The sequence below is a fragment of the Bos taurus genome, chromosome 6 (assembly GCF_002263795.3).
Source record: "Bos taurus isolate L1 Dominette 01449 registration number 42190680 breed Hereford chromosome 6, ARS-UCD2.0, whole genome shotgun sequence".
In the NCBI taxonomy this organism is placed as follows: Eukaryota; Metazoa; Chordata; class Mammalia; order Artiodactyla; family Bovidae; genus Bos; species Bos taurus.
Window position 1 is genome coordinate 36,259,243 of NC_037333.1, and position 19,664 is coordinate 36,278,906.

Sequence of the window (19,664 nt, forward strand, 5' to 3'; positions counted from 1 at the left end):
CATCTGGAAGTTCACGGTTCACGTATTGCTGAAGCCTGGCTTGGAGAATTTTGAGCATTATTTTACTAGCATGTGAGATGAGTGCAATTGTGCTGTAGTTTGGGCATTCTTTGGCATTGCCTTTCTTTGGGATTGGAATGAAAATAGTCCTTTTCCAGTCCTGTGGCCACTGCTGAGTTTTCCAGATTTGCTGGCATACTGAGTGCAGCACTTTCACAGCATCATCTTTCAGGATTTGAAATAGCTCAACTGGAATTCCATCATCACCTCCACTAGCTTTATTCGTAGTGACGCTTTCTAAGGCCCACTTGACTTCACATTCCAGGATGTCTGACTCCAGGTGAGTGATCACACCATTGTGATTATCTGGGTTGTGAAGATCTTTTCTGTACAGTTCTTCTGTGTATTCTTGCCACCTCTTCTTAATATCTTCTGCTTCTGTTAGGTCCCTACCATTTCTGTCCTTTATTGAGCCTGTCTTTGCATGAAATGTTCCCTTGGTATCTTTAAATTTCTTGAAGTGATCTCTAGTCTTTCCCATTCTACTGTTTTCCTCTATTTCTGTGCATTGATCACTTAGGAATGCTTTTTATCTCTTCTTGTATTCTTTGGAACTCTGCATTCAAATGGTGTATCTTTCCTTTTATCCTTTGCCTTTCACGTCTCTTCACAGCTATTTGCAAGGCCTCCTCAGACAACCATTTTGCCTTTTTGCATTTCTGTTTCTTGGGGATGGTCTTGATCACTGCCTCCTATACAATGTCATGAACCTCCGTCTATAGTTCTTCAGGCCCTCTATCAGATCTAATCCCTTGAATCTATTTGGTCAATTCCACTATATAATCATAACGGATTTGATTTAGGTCATACCTAAATGGTCTAGTGGTTTTCCCTACTTTCTTCAATTTAAGTCTGAATTTGCCAATAAGGAGTTCATGATCTGAAAAGCAGTGCGTAGGCATAAAACAGATTGAAGTCTGAAGGTTGAGTTAAAACCATGGAGACAAGTGATAGTGTACAGCTTGGCTCATCCCATGGGGCCTGGGTAACTGAGTGATGATACAACTACAGGAGTCTCAATATTTAGCTCAAAGAAGCCAAATTTACAATAGGCAGAATTGAAAATGACTGGAAAAAATCAATATTACCATTTTTTTTTTATATTGGGACAACCTATAAAGAACATTCCACTGGACTATGAGTGACTCTGACTTCACAGGCAAGTGATGCCTGTGAAGAACAAGATTTCCTTATCCCACAAAAAGGACACAAGAGTACAGACTTCCTCCTGATGTAACACTCACCAAGGAATTTTTTCTTTTCCTCCAAAGTCAATTTGTGTAAAGCTTTCCAAAACATCACTATGGTGGGATGTGAACTGTCGTATCCATGTTCATAATGTGCATTCTATAGAAAAATGCAAAAAACACAATATTCAAGAAACAAATACAATTTTAATTTAAACCACTCAGCCTTTATGATGTACCTTTTCAAATGTTTCCCAGTCGTAATCTGTATTTCCGATAATCACATCCTTGAGTTGTTCTGGATGGAAAAATTCAATAATCTCCTTGTCACACACTTTGTAAAATCCTCTTTGAAATTCCTCATAAACTGCCTTTACAGAGATGTTGAAGATGTAATTGACATACTTAGAAACATAGTCTCTCCTTTAATGAAACAAAGAATGATTTCAGTTTACAGCAATACTCCAAACAAAACCGAGAGAGGGGTGAAAAGAATGATATAAATGGAGGAAGAGATGGTGACCTTGGGATCTGCCTGGTGACTGCTGCAGCACCTTCTCCAAATAAGGGGAAGACGGTCGCCTGCACCATCTCCACACCACTGCTGGTGTGCAGGGCCCTTATTCTCAAAGAAGGATCCACAGTGCCACAAGGGGTTTAAGATCCACAGTGTACTATTATTCAGACTTCCCTGGTGCCTCTGGGCACACCTGCCAGTTCTTTCAGGGGAAGGGGCCAGGCAATCAATAATTCTATGGACAAAATTGAGGTATACTGATTAAATATACCACAGAGCTAGAAATGTTCCATTTCTTGATCTGCATACTTATAACTTTGAACTTTTCTATATGTTATAATTCAAAATTTTTTTAAATAAAGATTTTAAGAAAAACACTGGGCTTTAGGCCAGAATGCTTACTAGATATTTCTTTGCCACTCTGACCAACTATCGGGAATATTCTATGATCCCAAACTCTATGGCTTTAAATGGCATCCCATAAGGTAATGGGAAGTCAAGATACCACAGTAAGATCTAATAATATTAACAAAACTAAGTGTCTGCTATGGACTGGGCACCACTGTGAACTAGGTACTGGACAAACAACAGTGAGCAAAACAGACCACGCTCTTGGCATCACACACTCCTAAGAGCTGGGGGAAACACTCAAGTAAAAATAAAGGCAGATAATGTGTGACATGGAAAGGAAAAAGTAAAGCCGGGTAAGGAGAAAAAGAGGTATTTATCCCCTAGACAGAAAGATAACAGAGGGCCTCTGCAAGAAAGCCATTTCCATCCCTGCCGGCAGCAAACTTGGAGACACACATACGCACACAACATGCACTGATCCTCGCCTTACTGGAAAATGGTTAAGAGAGGAAAATTATAATGACAAGGAATTTTAAGAGCCCAGTGAAATAAACACTGCAAAAAATCGGACACGATTAAGCGAGTAACACTTTCTCTTTTCAGACAAAACAATTATTTCTTTATACTTACTTGTTAGTCTGGTCAACAATTACGTGACTTCCATCAGGAATTAAGTCTACATCATTTTTGTCCCAATGCACCTGTAACCACAAATGAACTCAGTAATCTCCAAGAGAATCCCCAACAATCTACTGTCAACAAAAATACTTTATAGCATACCTCTTTTCCTCAAGAATTTGTGAAAATACATATTTTTGTTATAAAAACCAGCAAGGTGGTAAAAAAAAATCTACCACATTTATCACAGAGAATGAAAAATAAACTTTAAAAAACCTGAATTATCTATTTTAACTGATCATACTGAAAGAACTACTGGGAAAATTGCCACCTCTCGGTATTCACTTCACACAGCACAGACCCAGCACAGTAGATTTGCAAAACTGGTCAAAAATTCCTCCCATCCTGGTATTTACGCCATATAACTTTGCAACAGCTCCCATCAAGAGGGGGTTCTATTTCTTCAGCTGGTGAATCTGAGTGCAGAAGTGTGAAGATTTTGACCAGTGGGACCTGACAGGAGTAAACGCTTGAAAGGAAGCTGCGTGTTGGGGCCTGCCATCTCCTCCTACTTTCTGTAACTCTTCACTCCGTGAAGAAGCCTCAGCTAGTCAGCTAGGACAGACACAGCTGTTCCAGCTGCACCCCCTCAACCAACCAGCCTGCTAACGAACAGGTGTGGGAGCAAGGCCACTGTGATCCACCCAGAACAGTCAAGTCAGGCCGGTCCAGAAAGCCCCAGACTCGTGTTTGCTGTTTTACACCACTGAGTTTAGGTGTTATCTGTCACTCAGTAAAATCTAACTGATAATACACCCAGCTCAAGAAAAATGAGAAAAAATACCTTTTGTACTACCTTAATTTATAGTTTGGTTTTTTATTAAAAGTATATAAATAGTTAACCCAATTATAAAGTCTATAACTTTATAGAGTATACAAATTTATAAAGCATATACATTTATAAGGTATATAAGTAGTAAAAGAGATTAAATATGACATTTCATTTTATTTTTACTATTACTTACATTAAAATGGATGTGAAATACTTCTTCTAAGTCATCGCCATCATCATCCAGAAGTGTCTGCAAACTCCTAAAGAACAGTCTTATTGTCAGTAATCATGATGGCTAGATACATCATCTAAAAATGTCAAGGGCATGCCTGTTCTCAAGGTGGGAGGTCAGGTTTAGTTCATGTCACTTGTTTCTGTATATTGATAGTCTAACTAGGGCCAGACTGCAGCCAAAAGTGTGAGGTTTGGACGTTTATTTGTAATTCTGCAGGCTCCCCACCCAATTCTCAGCTCTCTTCCCTCCACCCTAGCTACAGTGGTGTCGGATAAGTACCACTACAAACAGCATAACTGGTACAGGTACAACATGGGAGAGCTTTGTTAACTCTCTAAAGGGATGCTTGTCATTGGGTAAGGCCTCTGGGAGAAGGTGCAATCAGTTGATTTTTTCCCCTGCTGGATTTTTTATTACTAAATTTTGCCAAAACTGGATCTTTTTTTTTTGGCCACACCATGCAGCTTGCAGGATTTCAGTTCCCCGACCAGGGATTGAACACAGGCCATGGTGGTAAAAGCACCAAGTCCTAACTACTGGACCGCCAAATAATTCTCTAAAATGTTGGATCTTTTAAACAGTATCATGGTAAAAACAGACCATGTTTTATTGTGTTTTGGGGGTGCTGAGAGAGACTAATGGGAACTCAGCTGACAAAACTGGATTCATCATAGATTTGGTTCATGATGCTTTGTCACTGTATGTCCATGGTTGGCTTATTTGCTTATTTATGGGTGTGTTTATGAAGAACACTTCCCCAAACAAGAACTAAAACACGGCCAGTATCTTATATCTACGTATAAAGGGTATGTTTCTTATCTCACTTTTCTACCACCCTCAACATGTTATACACATATCTACAGTTTGAAGAATACCTTTTCTCTTTGCTAAGGTATCTCTGGGAGAAGGCAATGGCACCCCACTCCAGTACTCTTGCCTGGAAAATCCCATGGACGGAGGAACCTGGTGGGCTGCAGTCCATGAGGTCGCTAAGAGTCGGACATGACTGAGCGACTTCACTTGCACTTTTCACTTTCATGCACTGGAGAAGGAAATGGCAACCCACTCCAGTGTTCTTGCCTGGAGAATCCCAGGGACGGGGGAGCCTGGTGGGCTCCCATCTATGGGGTCGCACAGGGTCGGACACGACTGAAGCGACTTAGTAGTAGCAGCAGCAGCAAGGTATCTCTTTATGAACAAAGAATTTCTTTCATCTTACTGCAGTTAAATGTATCAATCTTTCCTATAATGTTGGTATTTTTATGTCTTGCTTGAGAAATTGCAATAGTGTGAAATAACTGTCCATATTTCCTTCATTTTTACATTCAATATTTAAGTCCTTAATCCACAGAGTTGGTTTCGGTCCATGGCCTAAGGTATCTGCTCTCATTTTTTTTCCCCAGATGCATTACTTGAAGAGTACTTCTATTCCCACTGATCTAATAAACTACCTCTAACAAAGTGCTATATGTATATGGGTCAGGTTCCACACTCTCCTGTTCCATTGGAAAGCCAGCACCAAACTCATACTGCCCTAATTAATACAGCTTTCTAATGATTCTTGATATCTGGTAGGCCAAGTTCCCCATCCTTATTCACCTTACAAATGATCTCTGGCTATTCTTGGCTCCTTGCTCATCCATATAAACTTTAAATCAGCTGGGTTTTCTTTCTTTTTTTTTAAGTCTTCTAGGATTAAAATAGTAGTTTTACTGAGTACAGAGATCAGGGATTCTCAAAGTGTAACTACAACTTCTGGGAATCCCTGAGGCCTTTACTGGCTGGGTGGGGTAGGGTCTGCAAGGTCAAAACAAATATTATAATAATACTCAGATGTTACTTGCCTCCTCACATTCTGTCATGAGCACAGAACAGTTTTCCAGAGGTGATATGATAGCTAATAAGTACGTATTCCTATATTTAAAACTCTTTACTTTTAATTTTTAATATCATAAATACTGACAAGTTTACTTAATATGAGCAAAAGCTCTTCAAGGTCCTCTATTAATTTTTGAGAATCTTAAGACCTAAAAGTTTGAGAAATGCTAATATGGATTTAACGGTCTTTACTTAGTTCATCTATATGAAGTTCGGAGAAGGCGATGGCACCCCACTCCAGTACTCTTGCCTGGAGAATCCTATGGATGGAGGAGCCTTGTGGGCTGCAGTCTATGGGGTGGCTAAGAGTCGGACACGACTGAGCGACTTCACTTGCACTTTTCACTATCATGCACTGGAGAAGGAAATGGCAACCGACTCCAGTGTTCCTGCCTGGAGAATCCCATGGACAGTGGAGCCTGGTGAGCTACAGTCCATGGGGTCACAGAGTTGGACACAACTGAGCAACAAACACTTTCACTTTACTAAAGAACATTTAGGTAGTCTACGTATTACAAACTAATACAATGTGCACTAGCCGGCATACGTCCTTGTGTGATTGTGTATTTCTGAATGTGAAATGTCTAAAGGTACAATTGCTGGGTCAAAGTTGTCTCACCTTATCCCTGATTTTGCTTTTTACAGTTTCAGTTATCTGTGGTCTACTGCAATTGGAAAATGTTAAATGGGAAATTCCAAAATTAAATAATTCATCAGTTTTAAATTGTAGGACGTTCTGAGTAGCATGATGCAATCTTAAGCTGTCCCAGGATATGTGAATCATACCTTTGTCCAACATATCCCACCTGTTAGTCATTTAGTAGCTGCCTCGTGACCACTGTGGTATCACAGCCCTGCATCCATGGAACTCTTATTTAACTTAATAATGGCCTCAAAGAGCAAGAGTAGTGATGCTGGCAATTGGGATGTGCCAAAGAAAAGCTGTAAAGTATATCTTTTAAGTGAAAAGTTGAAAGTTCTCAATTTAATGAGGAGAGAAAAAAATCATATCCTGAGGTTGCTATAATCCATGGTAAGAAGAATCTTCTATCTGGGAAATTGTGAAGAAGGACAAAGGAACATACTGGTTTTGCTGTTGCCCCTCAAACTGCAGCATTCTGGCCACAGTGCATGATAAAGCTAGTTAGGATGGAAAGGCATTAGATTTGTACATAAGATATTTTGAAAGATAGGAAGACTGCATTCCACATTCAGGTAACTTTTATTACAGTTGTTGTTCACTTGCTAAGTCATGTGTGACTCTGCAACCCTATGGACTGCAGCACACCAGGCTTCCTTGTCCTTTACTATCTCCCAGAGTTTGCTCAAATTCATGTCCATTGAGTTCATGATGCCATCTAACCATCTCATCCTCTGTCGTCCCCTTCTTCTCCCGCCTTCAATCTTTCCCAGCATCACGGTCTTTTCCAATGAGTCAGTTCTTCACATCAGGTGGCCAAAGTATTGGAGTTTCAGCTTCAGCATCAGTCCTTCCAATGAATATACAGGGTTGATTTCCTTTAAGACTGACTGGTTTGATGTCCTTGTAGTCCAAGGGACATTCAAGAGTCTCCTCTAGCACCACAATTCAAAAGCATCAGTTCTTTGGTGCTTAGCCTTCTTTATGATCCAATTCTCACATTCATACATGACTACTGAAAAAAACATAGCTTTGACTATACAGACCTCTGTCAGCAAAGTGATGTCTCTGCTTTTTAATATGCTGTCAAAGTATGTCACAGCTTTTCTTCCAAGGAGCAAGTGTCTTTTAATTTCATGGCTGCAGTCACCATCTACGGTGATTTTGGAGCCCAAGAAAAAGAAATCTGTCACTGCTTCCACTTTTCCTCCTTTTATTTGCCATGAAGTGATGGGACCAGATACCATGATTTTCATTTTTGAATGCTGAGTTTTAAGTCAGCTTTTTCACCCCATCAAGAGGTTCTTTTGTTCCTTTTCACTTTCTGCTATTAAAGTGGTATCATATGTATATCTGAGGTTTTTGATATTTGTCCCAACAATCTTTGACTCCAGCCTATAATTCATCCAGCTTGGCATTTCACATGATGTACTCTGCATATAAGTGAAATAAACAGGTTGACAATATACATACAGCCTTGTCATATTCCTTTCCTAATTATGAACCAGTTAGTTGTTCTATGTCTGATTCTAACTGTTGCTTCTTAGCCTGCATACAGATTTCTCAGGAGACAGGTAAGGTGGTCTGGTATTCCCATCTCTTTAAGGGTTTCCCAGTTGGCTATGATCCACAAAGTTGAAGGCTTTAGCATAGTCAATGAAATGGAAATAGACATTTCTCTGGAATTCCCTTGCTTTCTCTATGATCCAATGAATGTTAGCAATCTGATCTCTGGTTCCTCTGCTTTTTCTAAACCCAGCTTGTACATCTGGAAGTTCTCAATTCAAAGAGTGCTAAAGCCTAGCTTGAAAAATTTTGAGCATAACTTTACTAGCATCTGAAATGTGAAACTGTGTAGTAGTTTGAACATTCTTTGGTATTGCCCTTCTTTGGGATTGGAATTAAAACTGATCTTTTCCAGTCCTGTGGCCACTGCTGAGTACAAAATTTACTGACATACTGAGTGTAGCACTATAACAGCATCATCTTTTAGGATGTGAAATAGCTCAGCTGGGATTCTATCACCTCCTCTAGCTTTGCTCATAGTAATGCTTCCTAAGAACCATTTGACCTCACACTCCAGAATGTCTGGCTCTAGGTAAGTGATCACACCATCATTGTTATCCAGGTCGTTAAGACCTTTTTTGTACAGTTCTTCTGTGTATTCTTGTCACTTCTTCTTAATATCTTCTGCTTCTGTGAGCTCCTTACCATTTCTGTCCTTTATTGGGCCCATCCTTGCTTGAAATATTCCTTGGTATCTCCAATTTTCTTGAAGAGATCTCTAGTCTTTCTGATTCTATTGTTTTCCTCTACTTTTTTTTTTAAAAAAAGGTCTTCTTATCTCTCCTTACTATTCTCTGGAACTCTGCATTCAGTTGAGTATATTTTCCCTTTCTCCCTTGCTTTTCATTTCTCTTCTTTTCTCAGCTATTTCTAAATCTTCCTCAGACAACCATTCTGCCTTTTTGCAATTCTATTTCTTTGGAATGGTTTTGGTCACTGTCTCTTATACAATGTTACAAACCTCTTTCCATGGTTCTTCAGGTACTCTGTCTACCAGATCTAATCCCTTCAATCTATTCATCACCTCCACTGTATAATCTTAAGGGATTTGATTTAGGTCATACCTGAATGGCCTAGTGGTTTTCCCTACTTTCTTCAATTTAAGCCTGAATTTTTTGCAATCATGAGCTGATGATCTGAGCTACGGTCAGCTCTAGGTCTTATTTTTGCTCACTGTATATAAGAGCTTCTCAATCTTCAGCTGCAAAGAATATAATCAACTTGATTTTAGTATTTACTATCTGGTGATATCAATGTGTAAAGTCATCTCTTATGCTATTGGAAAACAGTGTTTGCTATGACCAAGGTGTTCTAACAAAACTCTATTAGTCTTTGCCCTGCATCATTTTGTACTCCAAGGTCAAATCTGCCTGTTATTCCAGGTCTCTCTTGACTTCCTATCTCTGCATTCTAATCCTCTATGATGAAAAGGACATCTTTTTTTGGTGTTAGTTCTAGAAGGTCTTGCAGGTCTTCATAGAACTGGTCAACTTTAACTTTCTCGGCATAAGCAGTTAGGGCATAGACTTGGAGTACTGTGATATTGAATGGTTTGCTTTGGAAAAGAATCGAGATCATTCTGTCATTTTTGAGACTGCACCCAAGTACCACATTTCAGACTCTTGTTGACTATGAGGGCCACTTCATTTCTTCTAAGAGATTCTCCCCTACAGTAGCAGATACCATGGTCATCTAAAATAAACTCACCCATTCCCATCCATTTAGTTCACTGATTCCTAAGATGCTGATGTTCACTCTTGCCATCTCCTGCTTGACCCCATCCCATTTACGTTGACTCATGGACCTAACATTCCAGGTTCCTGTGCAATACTGTTCCTTACAGCATTAGACTTTAATTTCACAGCCAGACACATCCACAACTGAGAGTTGTTTCCGCTTTGGCTCAGCCAGCCTCTTCATTCTTTCTGCAGCTATTAGTAACTGCCCTCTATTCTTCTCCAGTAGCATACTGGACACCTTCCAATCTGGGGGGCTCATATTCCAGTGTCGTATCTTTGCCTTTTAATACTGTTCATGGGGGTTCTCACAGCAAGAATAATTTGCCATTCCCTCCTCCAGTGGACCACATTTTGTGAGAACTCTCCACTATGACCCATCCATCTTGGGTGGCCCTGCATGGCATGGCTCTTAGCTTCACTGAGTTATACAAGCCTCTCTGCCACAAGGCTGTGATCCATGAAGGGATATTGTTACAGTTGTCCTATTTTATTATTTGTTATTGCCACTATCATAGTGTGCCAAATTTACAAATTTTTTATCATAAGTAAAAGGTATGTATATGAAAAAACACGTATGTAGAGGAAAAAACATGGTGTGTGTGTGTGTGTGTATCTACATGTATATGTGTGTACACTATCCATGGTTGCAAGCATCCATTTGGGAGCCTGGAATGCATCTCCTGCAAACAAAGGGGGGCTACTGTACTGCCACAGTATTCTCTGAAAAGGAGTTACCACTTTACACTTCCACTAACAATTCCCAAAATCAGAGTGAACCTTTTCCCAAATCCTTGCTGATACTATATAGCACCAGTATTTCCAAACTCTGCCAATGTGAAATCACACTAGCCTCTCATTTTAATATGTATTCTATGGTCACTAGGGAGACTGATTATCTTTTTAAAACAGTTTTTTGGACATGCCACACAGCACATGGGATCTTAGTTCCTGGACCAGGGACCAAGCCAGCACCCCTCTGCACTGGAAGCGTGGAGTCTTAACCATTACATTACACCACCAGTGAAGTCTGAAACCAATCATCTCAATTTATGAGCCATTTCTATTGCTTCCTTTGTAGATTACTTTCTTATATACTCTATCAGCTTTTCTAATGGATATACAGGAACACTACACAGCAGGGATATTAACTCTTTCTATTATATGTTACCAATATGTTTTGTGAGGTAGTGGCTCACCTTTTAACTTAGAAATGTTTTCCTTTGAAAGGTAATGACATGTAACAACTATTAAAATAAACATCACTTGCAGGTTGTGCACCAAGGTGTACTTGTGCTCTGTCATGACTGTTTCTGTACAATGTCTAAAGGTTAATATAAACAGTAAGGGCTAACTATGGGCACTTCCCAAGTAGCGCTAGTGGTAAAGTATCCACCTGCCAATGCAGGAGACGTAACAGACTTGGGTTCAATCCCTGGGTCAAGAATAGCCCCTGGAGGAGAAAATGGCACCTCACTCCAGTATTCTTGCCTGGAGAAACCCATGGACAGAGGAGCCTGGCAGACTTCAGTCATGGAGCTGCAAAGAGTAGGACACGACTGAGCGACTGAGCATCTGAGCACAGCACAGCAAGGACTAACTATATAAAATTCAACTTTTCTTAATTGTTTAGAAAGTTAAATTATTACCTAACAATTCTTGCCTAAGTTAAAATCAATTTAAAGTACCCAGAATGCTACTATTGAACATAAAAATACTACTGAAATGTGTATATGTTTAAATATTTATCTAAATATAATTATGAGATGAGATAGAGGTGCTAATTATATCTACAATGGCAATCATCAGTTCAGTTCAGTTCAGTCGCTCAGCTGTGTCTGACTCTTTGAGACTCCATGAACCGCAGCACCCCAGACCTCCCTGTCCATCACCAACTCCCAGAGTTTACCCAAACTCATGTCCATTGAGTTGGTGATGCCATCCAACCATCTCATCCTCTTTCGTCCTCTTCTCCTCCCACCTTCAATCTTTCCCAGCATCAAGGTCTTTTCAAATGAGTAAGCTCTTTACATCAGGTGGCCAAAGTATTGGAGTTTCAGCTTCAACATCAGTCCTTCCAATGAACACCCAGGACTGATCTCCTTTAGGATGGACTGGTTGGATCTCCTTGCAGTCCAATCATACTATAGTATAAATATATTTAAGATACATAAATGTATCTGAAAAAAGAACTATGTTAACTTACTCTCCCAAAACAGGACTGAGTTCTTTCAAGTCTTCTAGTGATGGCGTTTGGTCCAAAAGTTTCTTAAATAGAGCCAGTGGAAAAGGGATGTCAGCAACATTACAATTGAATAGAGAAAGTCCACATAGAAGCCCAAAGAAGAAATAACTCTTCTTTTCAAATTTAGGCTGAAAGGAGAAAAAAAAACTTAATGTATTGTAAATTTTTACCAGTACAATGGAATATTTACATTAATTGAACCTTTTTTCCCCTTTTAAAATCAAAATCAAATCACAAATTAAAACCAAAAATCTTGAGATAAGAATATTTAGGTTTTATACTCAATCACCAAGTCAATTTAAATCTCTCCCACAGTTTTGGTTACTAAAAGATTTAACAGGATGGGGGTGAGGGGATAGGAGAGATGTTATTTAAGGGGAGAAACTGCAAGGAGTAGCAAATAAATCCCAGAGGTCAAATGCAAAGTATAGTGAGTATGGATAACAATACTGTGCTGTTTAATCACTAAGTCATGTCCATTTCTTTGTGACCCCATGGACTATATAGCCCGCCAGGCTCCTCTGTTCATGGGATTTCCCAGGCAAGAATACTGGAGTGGGTTGCCATTTCCCTCTCCAGGGGATCTTCCCTACCCAGGGATTGAACTTGGGTGTCCCACATTGCAGGCAGATTCTTTATCATCTGAGCCACTAGGTACGTGCAACAATACTGCATTATAATCATCAAATTTGCTAAGGTAGTAGGATCTTAATTGATGGTGGTGGTGGTGGTGATTTAATCTCAAAGTTATGTCCAACTCTTATCTGATCCTTGCCAGGCTCTTCTGTCCATGGGATTTCCTAGGCAAGAATATTGGAGTGGTTTGCCATTTCCTTCTTCAGGGGATCTTCCCAACCCAGGGACTGAACCTGAGTCTTCTGCTTGGCAGGTGGATTCTTTACCACTGAGCCACCTCGGAAGCCCAGATCTTAATTGCATGTGTGTGTGCTCAGTCAGTCAATCAGTCGTGTCTGACTCTTAGCAAACCCCTGGACTGTAGTCTGCCAAGCTCCTCTGTCCATGGAAGGCAAGAATATTGGAGTGGGCTGTCATTTCCTACTCATAGAGGTGCTAATGGGATTCCCTGGTGGCTCAGATGGTAAAGAGTCTGCCTGCAATGTGGGAGACGTGAGTTGGATCTCTGGGTCAGGAATATCCCCTGATGGCAACCCACTCCAATATTCATAGCCTTTGTCTTTAAATTCATTGAAGAAAAAGAACTAAAACAAAGAATGAATGCCTAAGAAAGGAAGGGCTCATTTTTACCTATACATTCTATAAATGATCAAAAATATATATTGCTGAAGTTCTCCTGTGTGGACTGGAGAATCTGGGGGAAGAGGACCCCAGTTTAAAGAAAAAAATATCACCTTTTAGAATTAAAATTTATCTCCATAATTATAGCAATAATTCTTCTAAAATAAAACAGTCCTAGACAACCTAATTTTCTATGGTATATCCCTACACCTTTTCTCTCAAGAAATACCTACACCAAGAAAAGAGGACTTACCCTGACAGGAAACCACATGTAGGACGCCTCTTCAGGATATGTGAACATTCCGTATTCTGGCCGGGTCATTTCTTGAAAGAGACAGTAGAAAAACTCTGCCCTGACTCCTCCAAAATTATATCCAATTTCTCCACTAAATGAAACCTAAAAATACAGAGGAAATAATGCATCACCTCCAGAGCTCTGTACTGCTATGTATTAAATCTCATTTAATTATTATTTGTAGACCCAGTATTCAGAGATTTATGTACAGCAACTTATAAAAATGTTTCTCCACTTAAGTGCTTCTCTCCAAGAGGCCTAAGAATCCATGAATTCCCAGTTCTAAGGACTTGAGTTTCTTCTGTCTCATCTTGATTTCACCAAACTTATTTTACACTTCTGAACCACCTCCTCTTTCTTAACACTCTTTTTTTCCCCTTGCTTTCTCTTATGAAGCACTATTTAAGTTTTTATTTCTCTCTTATTTTTCATGTTGCTTTAATACCCAAGATTCCTGCAGCTCTATGCTGGCACCTCTATTCTTTCTCTTACCCTGCCCCTTTATATGAGCAAGCTCCTTAATCTCACAAAGCCTATTTTCCCACAAGATTGTCAGAAAGGTTAAATGGGATAACAGAAGTAAAATCCATCACAGAGTCTGGAAAATAATAGCTATTTATCAATTGTTACCTAAATTTTAAAAATGGGTGAATAAAAATTAAAATAACTCAGGGGACTGGCTGGATGACACAGGTTAGAATCATATAATGAATTTACCAGGTTTTTAAACATTATCTATGTGCAAAGATATTTAGAAATGCCAGCTCTAACTGCAAACTCCACACTTTTAAAACAGTATCTTGAGCTTTGGTCAAGTCAATCATTCTTTAATCTGAGTAGGACAAATGGTAAACTAACATCTCCCATCAAACCATTCTAATAAATATTATCAGGAAAATCTTTACTTCTTTTGATTAAGTGGAAAGTCTAGAGCCTGATGTGCGTTTGTGTGTTAGTCTTGTTTGACTCTTTGAGACCACATAGACTGTAGCCTCCGTCCATGGAATTCTGTAGGCAAGAATACTGGAGTGGGTAGCCATTCCCTTCTCCAGGAGATCTTCCCGACCCAGGGATCAAACCCAGGTCTCCTGCATCGCAGGCAGATTCTTTACCGTCTGAGTCACCAAGGAAGCCCCTATAACCTGAAGGTTGGGCTCAAATCCTGGCTCTGATACTTATCAGTTGTTTCACTCTGGGATAAGTTATCTAATAGTTTGTACCTCAGTTTTCCCATCTGTAACAGGAAGAAAAAACCTTCTACACAGTGTGGTTGAAAGGGTTACACAAGTAGGTGTAAAGCTTTTATAATAGTTCCTGGCATAAGGAAAACATTCATTAGATCTTCTAGTGATTATTATTCTATGTCAAGTATCTATTAGTAAGACAAGTTACACAGTAACTAGACCAAGGATCATTAATGAATGTTCAGGACATGGTGATACCTATAATTATACCCTCAGAAAACTGTGTAATCAATGAAGAGACTGTTCTCTCTTCAACAAAGTAATCTGGGTTCTTGAAGGAGAGCAGAAACAAACTCTCAGTTCTCCTCTGTGTCAACCCCATCTCACTGGAACCTTTAAAAGGTGATGACCAGCCAGGCTTAGACAGGCCTCAAAAGGGAACTGAATATCTTAGGGCTAGTACTGGAGAGGGCAACCATTTCCCCTGCTGCCCCTTAGCCAGAGAACAATGGCAGCTTCTCACCTGGAATTCACAAGTAACTGAGGAAAATTAGGGGACCCGCAATACAGACAACTCCAGCGTAAAAGGGATGTAATTCCCTCTCTGTAAGGCCCATTGTTACGTTCTTTTACGTTTTCCTTTTCTCAGCAGCAAAAATATTAAGAATTATACTTTACCATTAACTCCCTCCTCAGATCTTCATTTTCAAATTGATTTAGCTGACTAAAAACATCCTCAATCAAGTGACTCCTTCTGACTATCAGATTAAAGGTGGGCAGTGAAGATAATGCAGACCGTTCTTGGTCCACAATGCCAGCCAACCTCATACAAGCTCGAAATTTCTTCTCCTGGGAAAAGAAAAGTGTTTCATTTCATTTCACCATTGACTCTAAGTAGAAATTTTCAAAGTGGAATAAACCAACTCAGTTTATTATAAGCACATGTCACACTTAGGATAAGAGCTCTATATACTCCACTGACTATATACACCACATGACTATACAGTCCATGGAATTCTCCAGGTCAGAATACTGGAGTGGGTAGCCTTTCCCTTCTCCAGGGGATCTTCCCAACTCAGGGATCGAACCCAGGTCTCCCACATCGCAGGTAGATTCTTTACCAGCTGAGCCACAAGGGAAGCCCAAGAATACTGGAGTTGGTAGCCTATCCCTTCTCCAGGGGATCTTCCTGACCCAGGAATTGAACGAGGTCTCCTGCATTGCAGGTGGATTCTTTACCAACTGAGCTATCAGGGAAGCCTATACACCACTGAAGACAGGCTATATATTCAGCATTTACCCACTGAGAACAAAAGGTACATGAGCCGTAGGGAATGAAAAGCTTGTGGGGTCAACTTGGGTGAGCAGGAACGTGACCAACTGTAGGCTCCTCTGGACCACTGTACCATGTAAACCAGTGGTCCTTAACCTTTCTGGCACCATGAACCAGTTTCACGGAAGACGTTTTTTCCACAGACCGGGGGTGGGGGTGATGGCTCAGGCAGTAATGTGAGTGACAGGAAATGCTAGATAAAGCTTCCCTTGCTTGCCGGCTGCTCACCTGCTGCGCTGTGCAGCCGGGTTCCTAACAGACCACGGGCCAGTATCGGTCCACAGCCCGGGGGTTGGGGACCCCTGCTGTAAACACAAATATGAACACTTCAGTGACCAAGCTAAAGACCATCAGTCTTTAGCCTGACTAAGGAGCCTGAAGCAGTAGGCTGAAACCTAATACTCTCATCGGGATGAAAAGTTCAGACGTTTAGAAGAGAAGCCAGCTGGAGGATGAGAGACCTCTCTAAAGATATCCTTTTCTCGGGGGAAAATTCAGACTGATTTTAGGGGACAGATAATCTAGGAAGTTAACATGAGAGAGACAGACAGATTCACAGACTGACATACAGACTGTCCATTTGGAACCAAATGACAATTTGGTATAATGTCTATGTCTCTTTGCAAAAGAGAGAGGAAGCAAATGCCAGTTAAACTTGTTTAAAATCAAGAGAGAAGAGTTAGAGTTGAAGCAAAATAAAGTTCTTATATCTTTTTTCCTTCCAATATCCTTTTTAAAATATTTCATCAATGATCTTACTTGGAACTCTTACATCAGTTTCCTATTTTGTTTTATTATGGTAACTGTATTATGTAAAAGTTATCTAGCTTTATGACACATATATTATTCATGCAAATACATATGCAGGCACATATACATATACAGATGCATATACAAGGGTAAAAGCTACAGTTTTGGGCACTTTGTGTAAGGCACTGTTCTAAATGCTTTACCTGTATTAACAAATTTAGCCCTTATAAAAATGCAATGAAGTACGTTTTCTGAGGCTTTCTCAACTGTTCAATTTTAAGTTCAAAACCACTTTGCTGGATATGCTGACAAACAGAGCCAAGTCAGTTGATGACAGTTAAGTATACGTGAAAAGGAAACACTTTTTATAAACCCATATTATGGCACAATCACAGAGTACTAGCCGTTTATTTATTGTGTCCAACTGTGGCTCAGTGGTAAAGAACCCGCCTGCCAATGCAGGAGACATCGGAGATGCAGGTTCAATCCCTGGGTTGGGAAGATCCCCTGGAGTAGGAAATGGCGACCCACTCCAGTATTCTTGCCTGGAGAATCCCATGGACAGAGGAGCCTGACAGATTACAATCCATAGGGTCGCAAAGAGTCAGACATGACTGAAGTAACAGCACACACGGTCATTTATTTGAGTCTGAATTTCAAGACTCCTCCATCACTTCTATTCCCACTACTATGTCTTCCCATTAGATTGGACCTTCCTACATATATTGCTAATCCCAATCAAGTGCACATCTGCTATGCCTCTCTGAGCACCATTCAGAAGGCTACTGGTGCTATTCTCAAGATAAAAGCCCTATAACTAGGCCCAAGCTCTATCCTTTACTACTGAGGCCCTAATATGCCTCAAGGCCAACCCAACCTAAATTATGACAGTCTCTCTTGCCTTCTTTATTACAGTATAAGCTCCATGAATGCTATGACCACCACTGGTTTCACTACTGAGTGGTTCCCTAATCACCCAGCTATTGTGCACTGAAAAAGATACTCATCCTTTGATTTGATAACAAAGACAAAGAAATAAGCATGCATACCTGTATTTTTAAAAGTGAGTCTGCATACAGTAGTTTTATTTTCGACAGAATATTAAAGATAAATGGAAAATGACTGAATATGACAGGATACTCGACGTCTACTGAAATGTCCTAAAAATGGAAATGACAAAAATTTTGATAAATGAAAGGATAGAGAAATCTTACACCTTACTTCTTAGCCTTAAACCCCTGATGGTTTCAGGTCTCAGTACTTACAGTCAAAGGAATCCAAAATGTTGGCCAGTGGTGCTAGGATATATAAAATTCTAAGAAAATGTTTTATGTATCAATGAAAGGTACATAAACCTAGTATTTTCGGTGCTCATTTAATTTCACCATTAATTATGAACTCCAGACACTTTCCCAAAAGTCTGTTCTGCTCCTACCTTGACTTATGAAATGTGAATTAGTTCACATGTATTTAGTAAATAGGGGAGTGATAAAATATAGAAAACTGGTTAGCTCAGACCTGATTTTTGCCAGGCAAAGGACGATGTGCTAGTAGAATGAGAATCTTCAGAGAAAAGGAGAAAAAATAGATTAGCTGCTGAACTGGCAGCCAGAGCTCTTTAGCTTTATTTTAGTAAAAAAGGCCTACTAACACCCAGGGAACCCTCACCAAAGTTACAACCTTGTACTGTTGGCCCCTGGTGAGTCACCTGCCTCCTATGCCCACCTTAAGAGAAAAGCTCCACTCCCATCGGTTATCTCAGTACCATTGGTCCCCTAATTAGCCTGTGGGTAGAGTTCTATCCTTAGGTTTTTGTGCATTTTTTATCTTCTCATGGCACTCTCCATGTGATCCGAGCTATCTCCCCAGCTAGCAGGCACTTTTCTGCCATAGTTCTGGCTATAAAACTGCATAGGTTTTGAGGGGCCTGCCTTGTTTTTCCCATAAGCCCTGCTATTTCTATTGGGCAATTTTGCAGTGTAAGAATTTTTGGAAATTCGTACAAAGTTGTAGCACAAGTGCCTATATTAACTTACCAATGATCAATACCCTCTTTAAATATGCCATACTTACTGAGTCCACTTTCCAGGAGGACCTTTTATATGCATCTACATAAAAATCAAGCCACTGTGTGAGTTCATTTATTTCAAAGATATTTTCAGGCACTTGACATTTAGTCTGGTTTACCTTAAATAAAATATGACATGTGAGAAAGTTTTATATATAAACACAATTTTGCTTAATAGCTATAAATTAGATTATCAGAATAAATAGCAAGTTAAAGATACTTTAATGACCAGAATTTAGTTCTATCCAATTACCCCATCGCCAAAGCCCCAAACTTTCAGGAGCATAAAGAATACCTATGACTTAATTGTAGGAAGTGATGGTATGATGACAAACTTCTACTTACTTTTAATCCCTGGTCTGGGAATTAGATACCACATGCTGCAACTAAGATCTGATGCCACCAAATAAATAAATATTTAAAAATAAGTAAATGAATGAAATTTATATGGAAGAGCCAAATGCCAAAAATAGCCAAGATTCACTTTAAGAACAAGGTAGGAGTATTTCTCTTAGAAAAATGTAAATAATACAGAGCCACATAAAATGACTAACAGTGCAGAAGAGAGCCTGGAAATGAATCTCAGACACAGAAACTTGTTTTATCACAGTTCACATCACCTATCAGTGTAGAAAGGATGGGATTTCAGTTAAGTGGTGCTAGGTAATTGTTTGCATATGGAAAATAATGAAAATAAATTTTCAATTGGTTTAAACAGCTAACTGTGAAAGGCAAAGCTAACCGCAATACTCCCTTTAGACCTGGACAAGACTGACCTCTGCCCTGGGTCTCTGATTTAAAGGTCTTTGCTCTGGCCCTTCTCCAGCCAATCCCCTTCCCACAAAGGGTATGCTGGGTCAAGGGCTGTGTCTATGCAGCCCACATATTCCCATCTACACTGAGCTCGAGAAC

General features: G+C 39.8%; 1 protein-coding gene across 3 annotated transcripts in view; it reads right to left on the minus strand.

Annotated features, from left to right (window-relative positions):
* HERC5 (HECT and RLD domain containing E3 ubiquitin protein ligase 5) overlaps positions 1–19,664 on the minus strand; it is a 45,196-nt gene that overhangs the window by 1,967 nt on the left and 23,565 nt on the right. For 2 of the 3 annotated variants that reach the window (XM_005207770.5, XM_005207769.5), the window contains 9 exons: positions 18,758–18,871; positions 17,734–17,844; positions 15,280–15,450; positions 13,376–13,519; positions 11,827–11,993; positions 3,759–3,825; positions 2,746–2,816; positions 1,487–1,670; positions 1,305–1,407 (listed from right to left, as the gene is read on the minus strand). In XM_005207770.5, the coding sequence (XP_005207827.1) occupies positions 1,305–1,407; positions 1,487–1,670; positions 2,746–2,816; positions 3,759–3,825; positions 11,827–11,993; positions 13,376–13,519; positions 15,280–15,450; positions 17,734–17,844; positions 18,758–18,871 (1,132 nt within the window). 3 annotated transcript variants of the gene reach the window in all.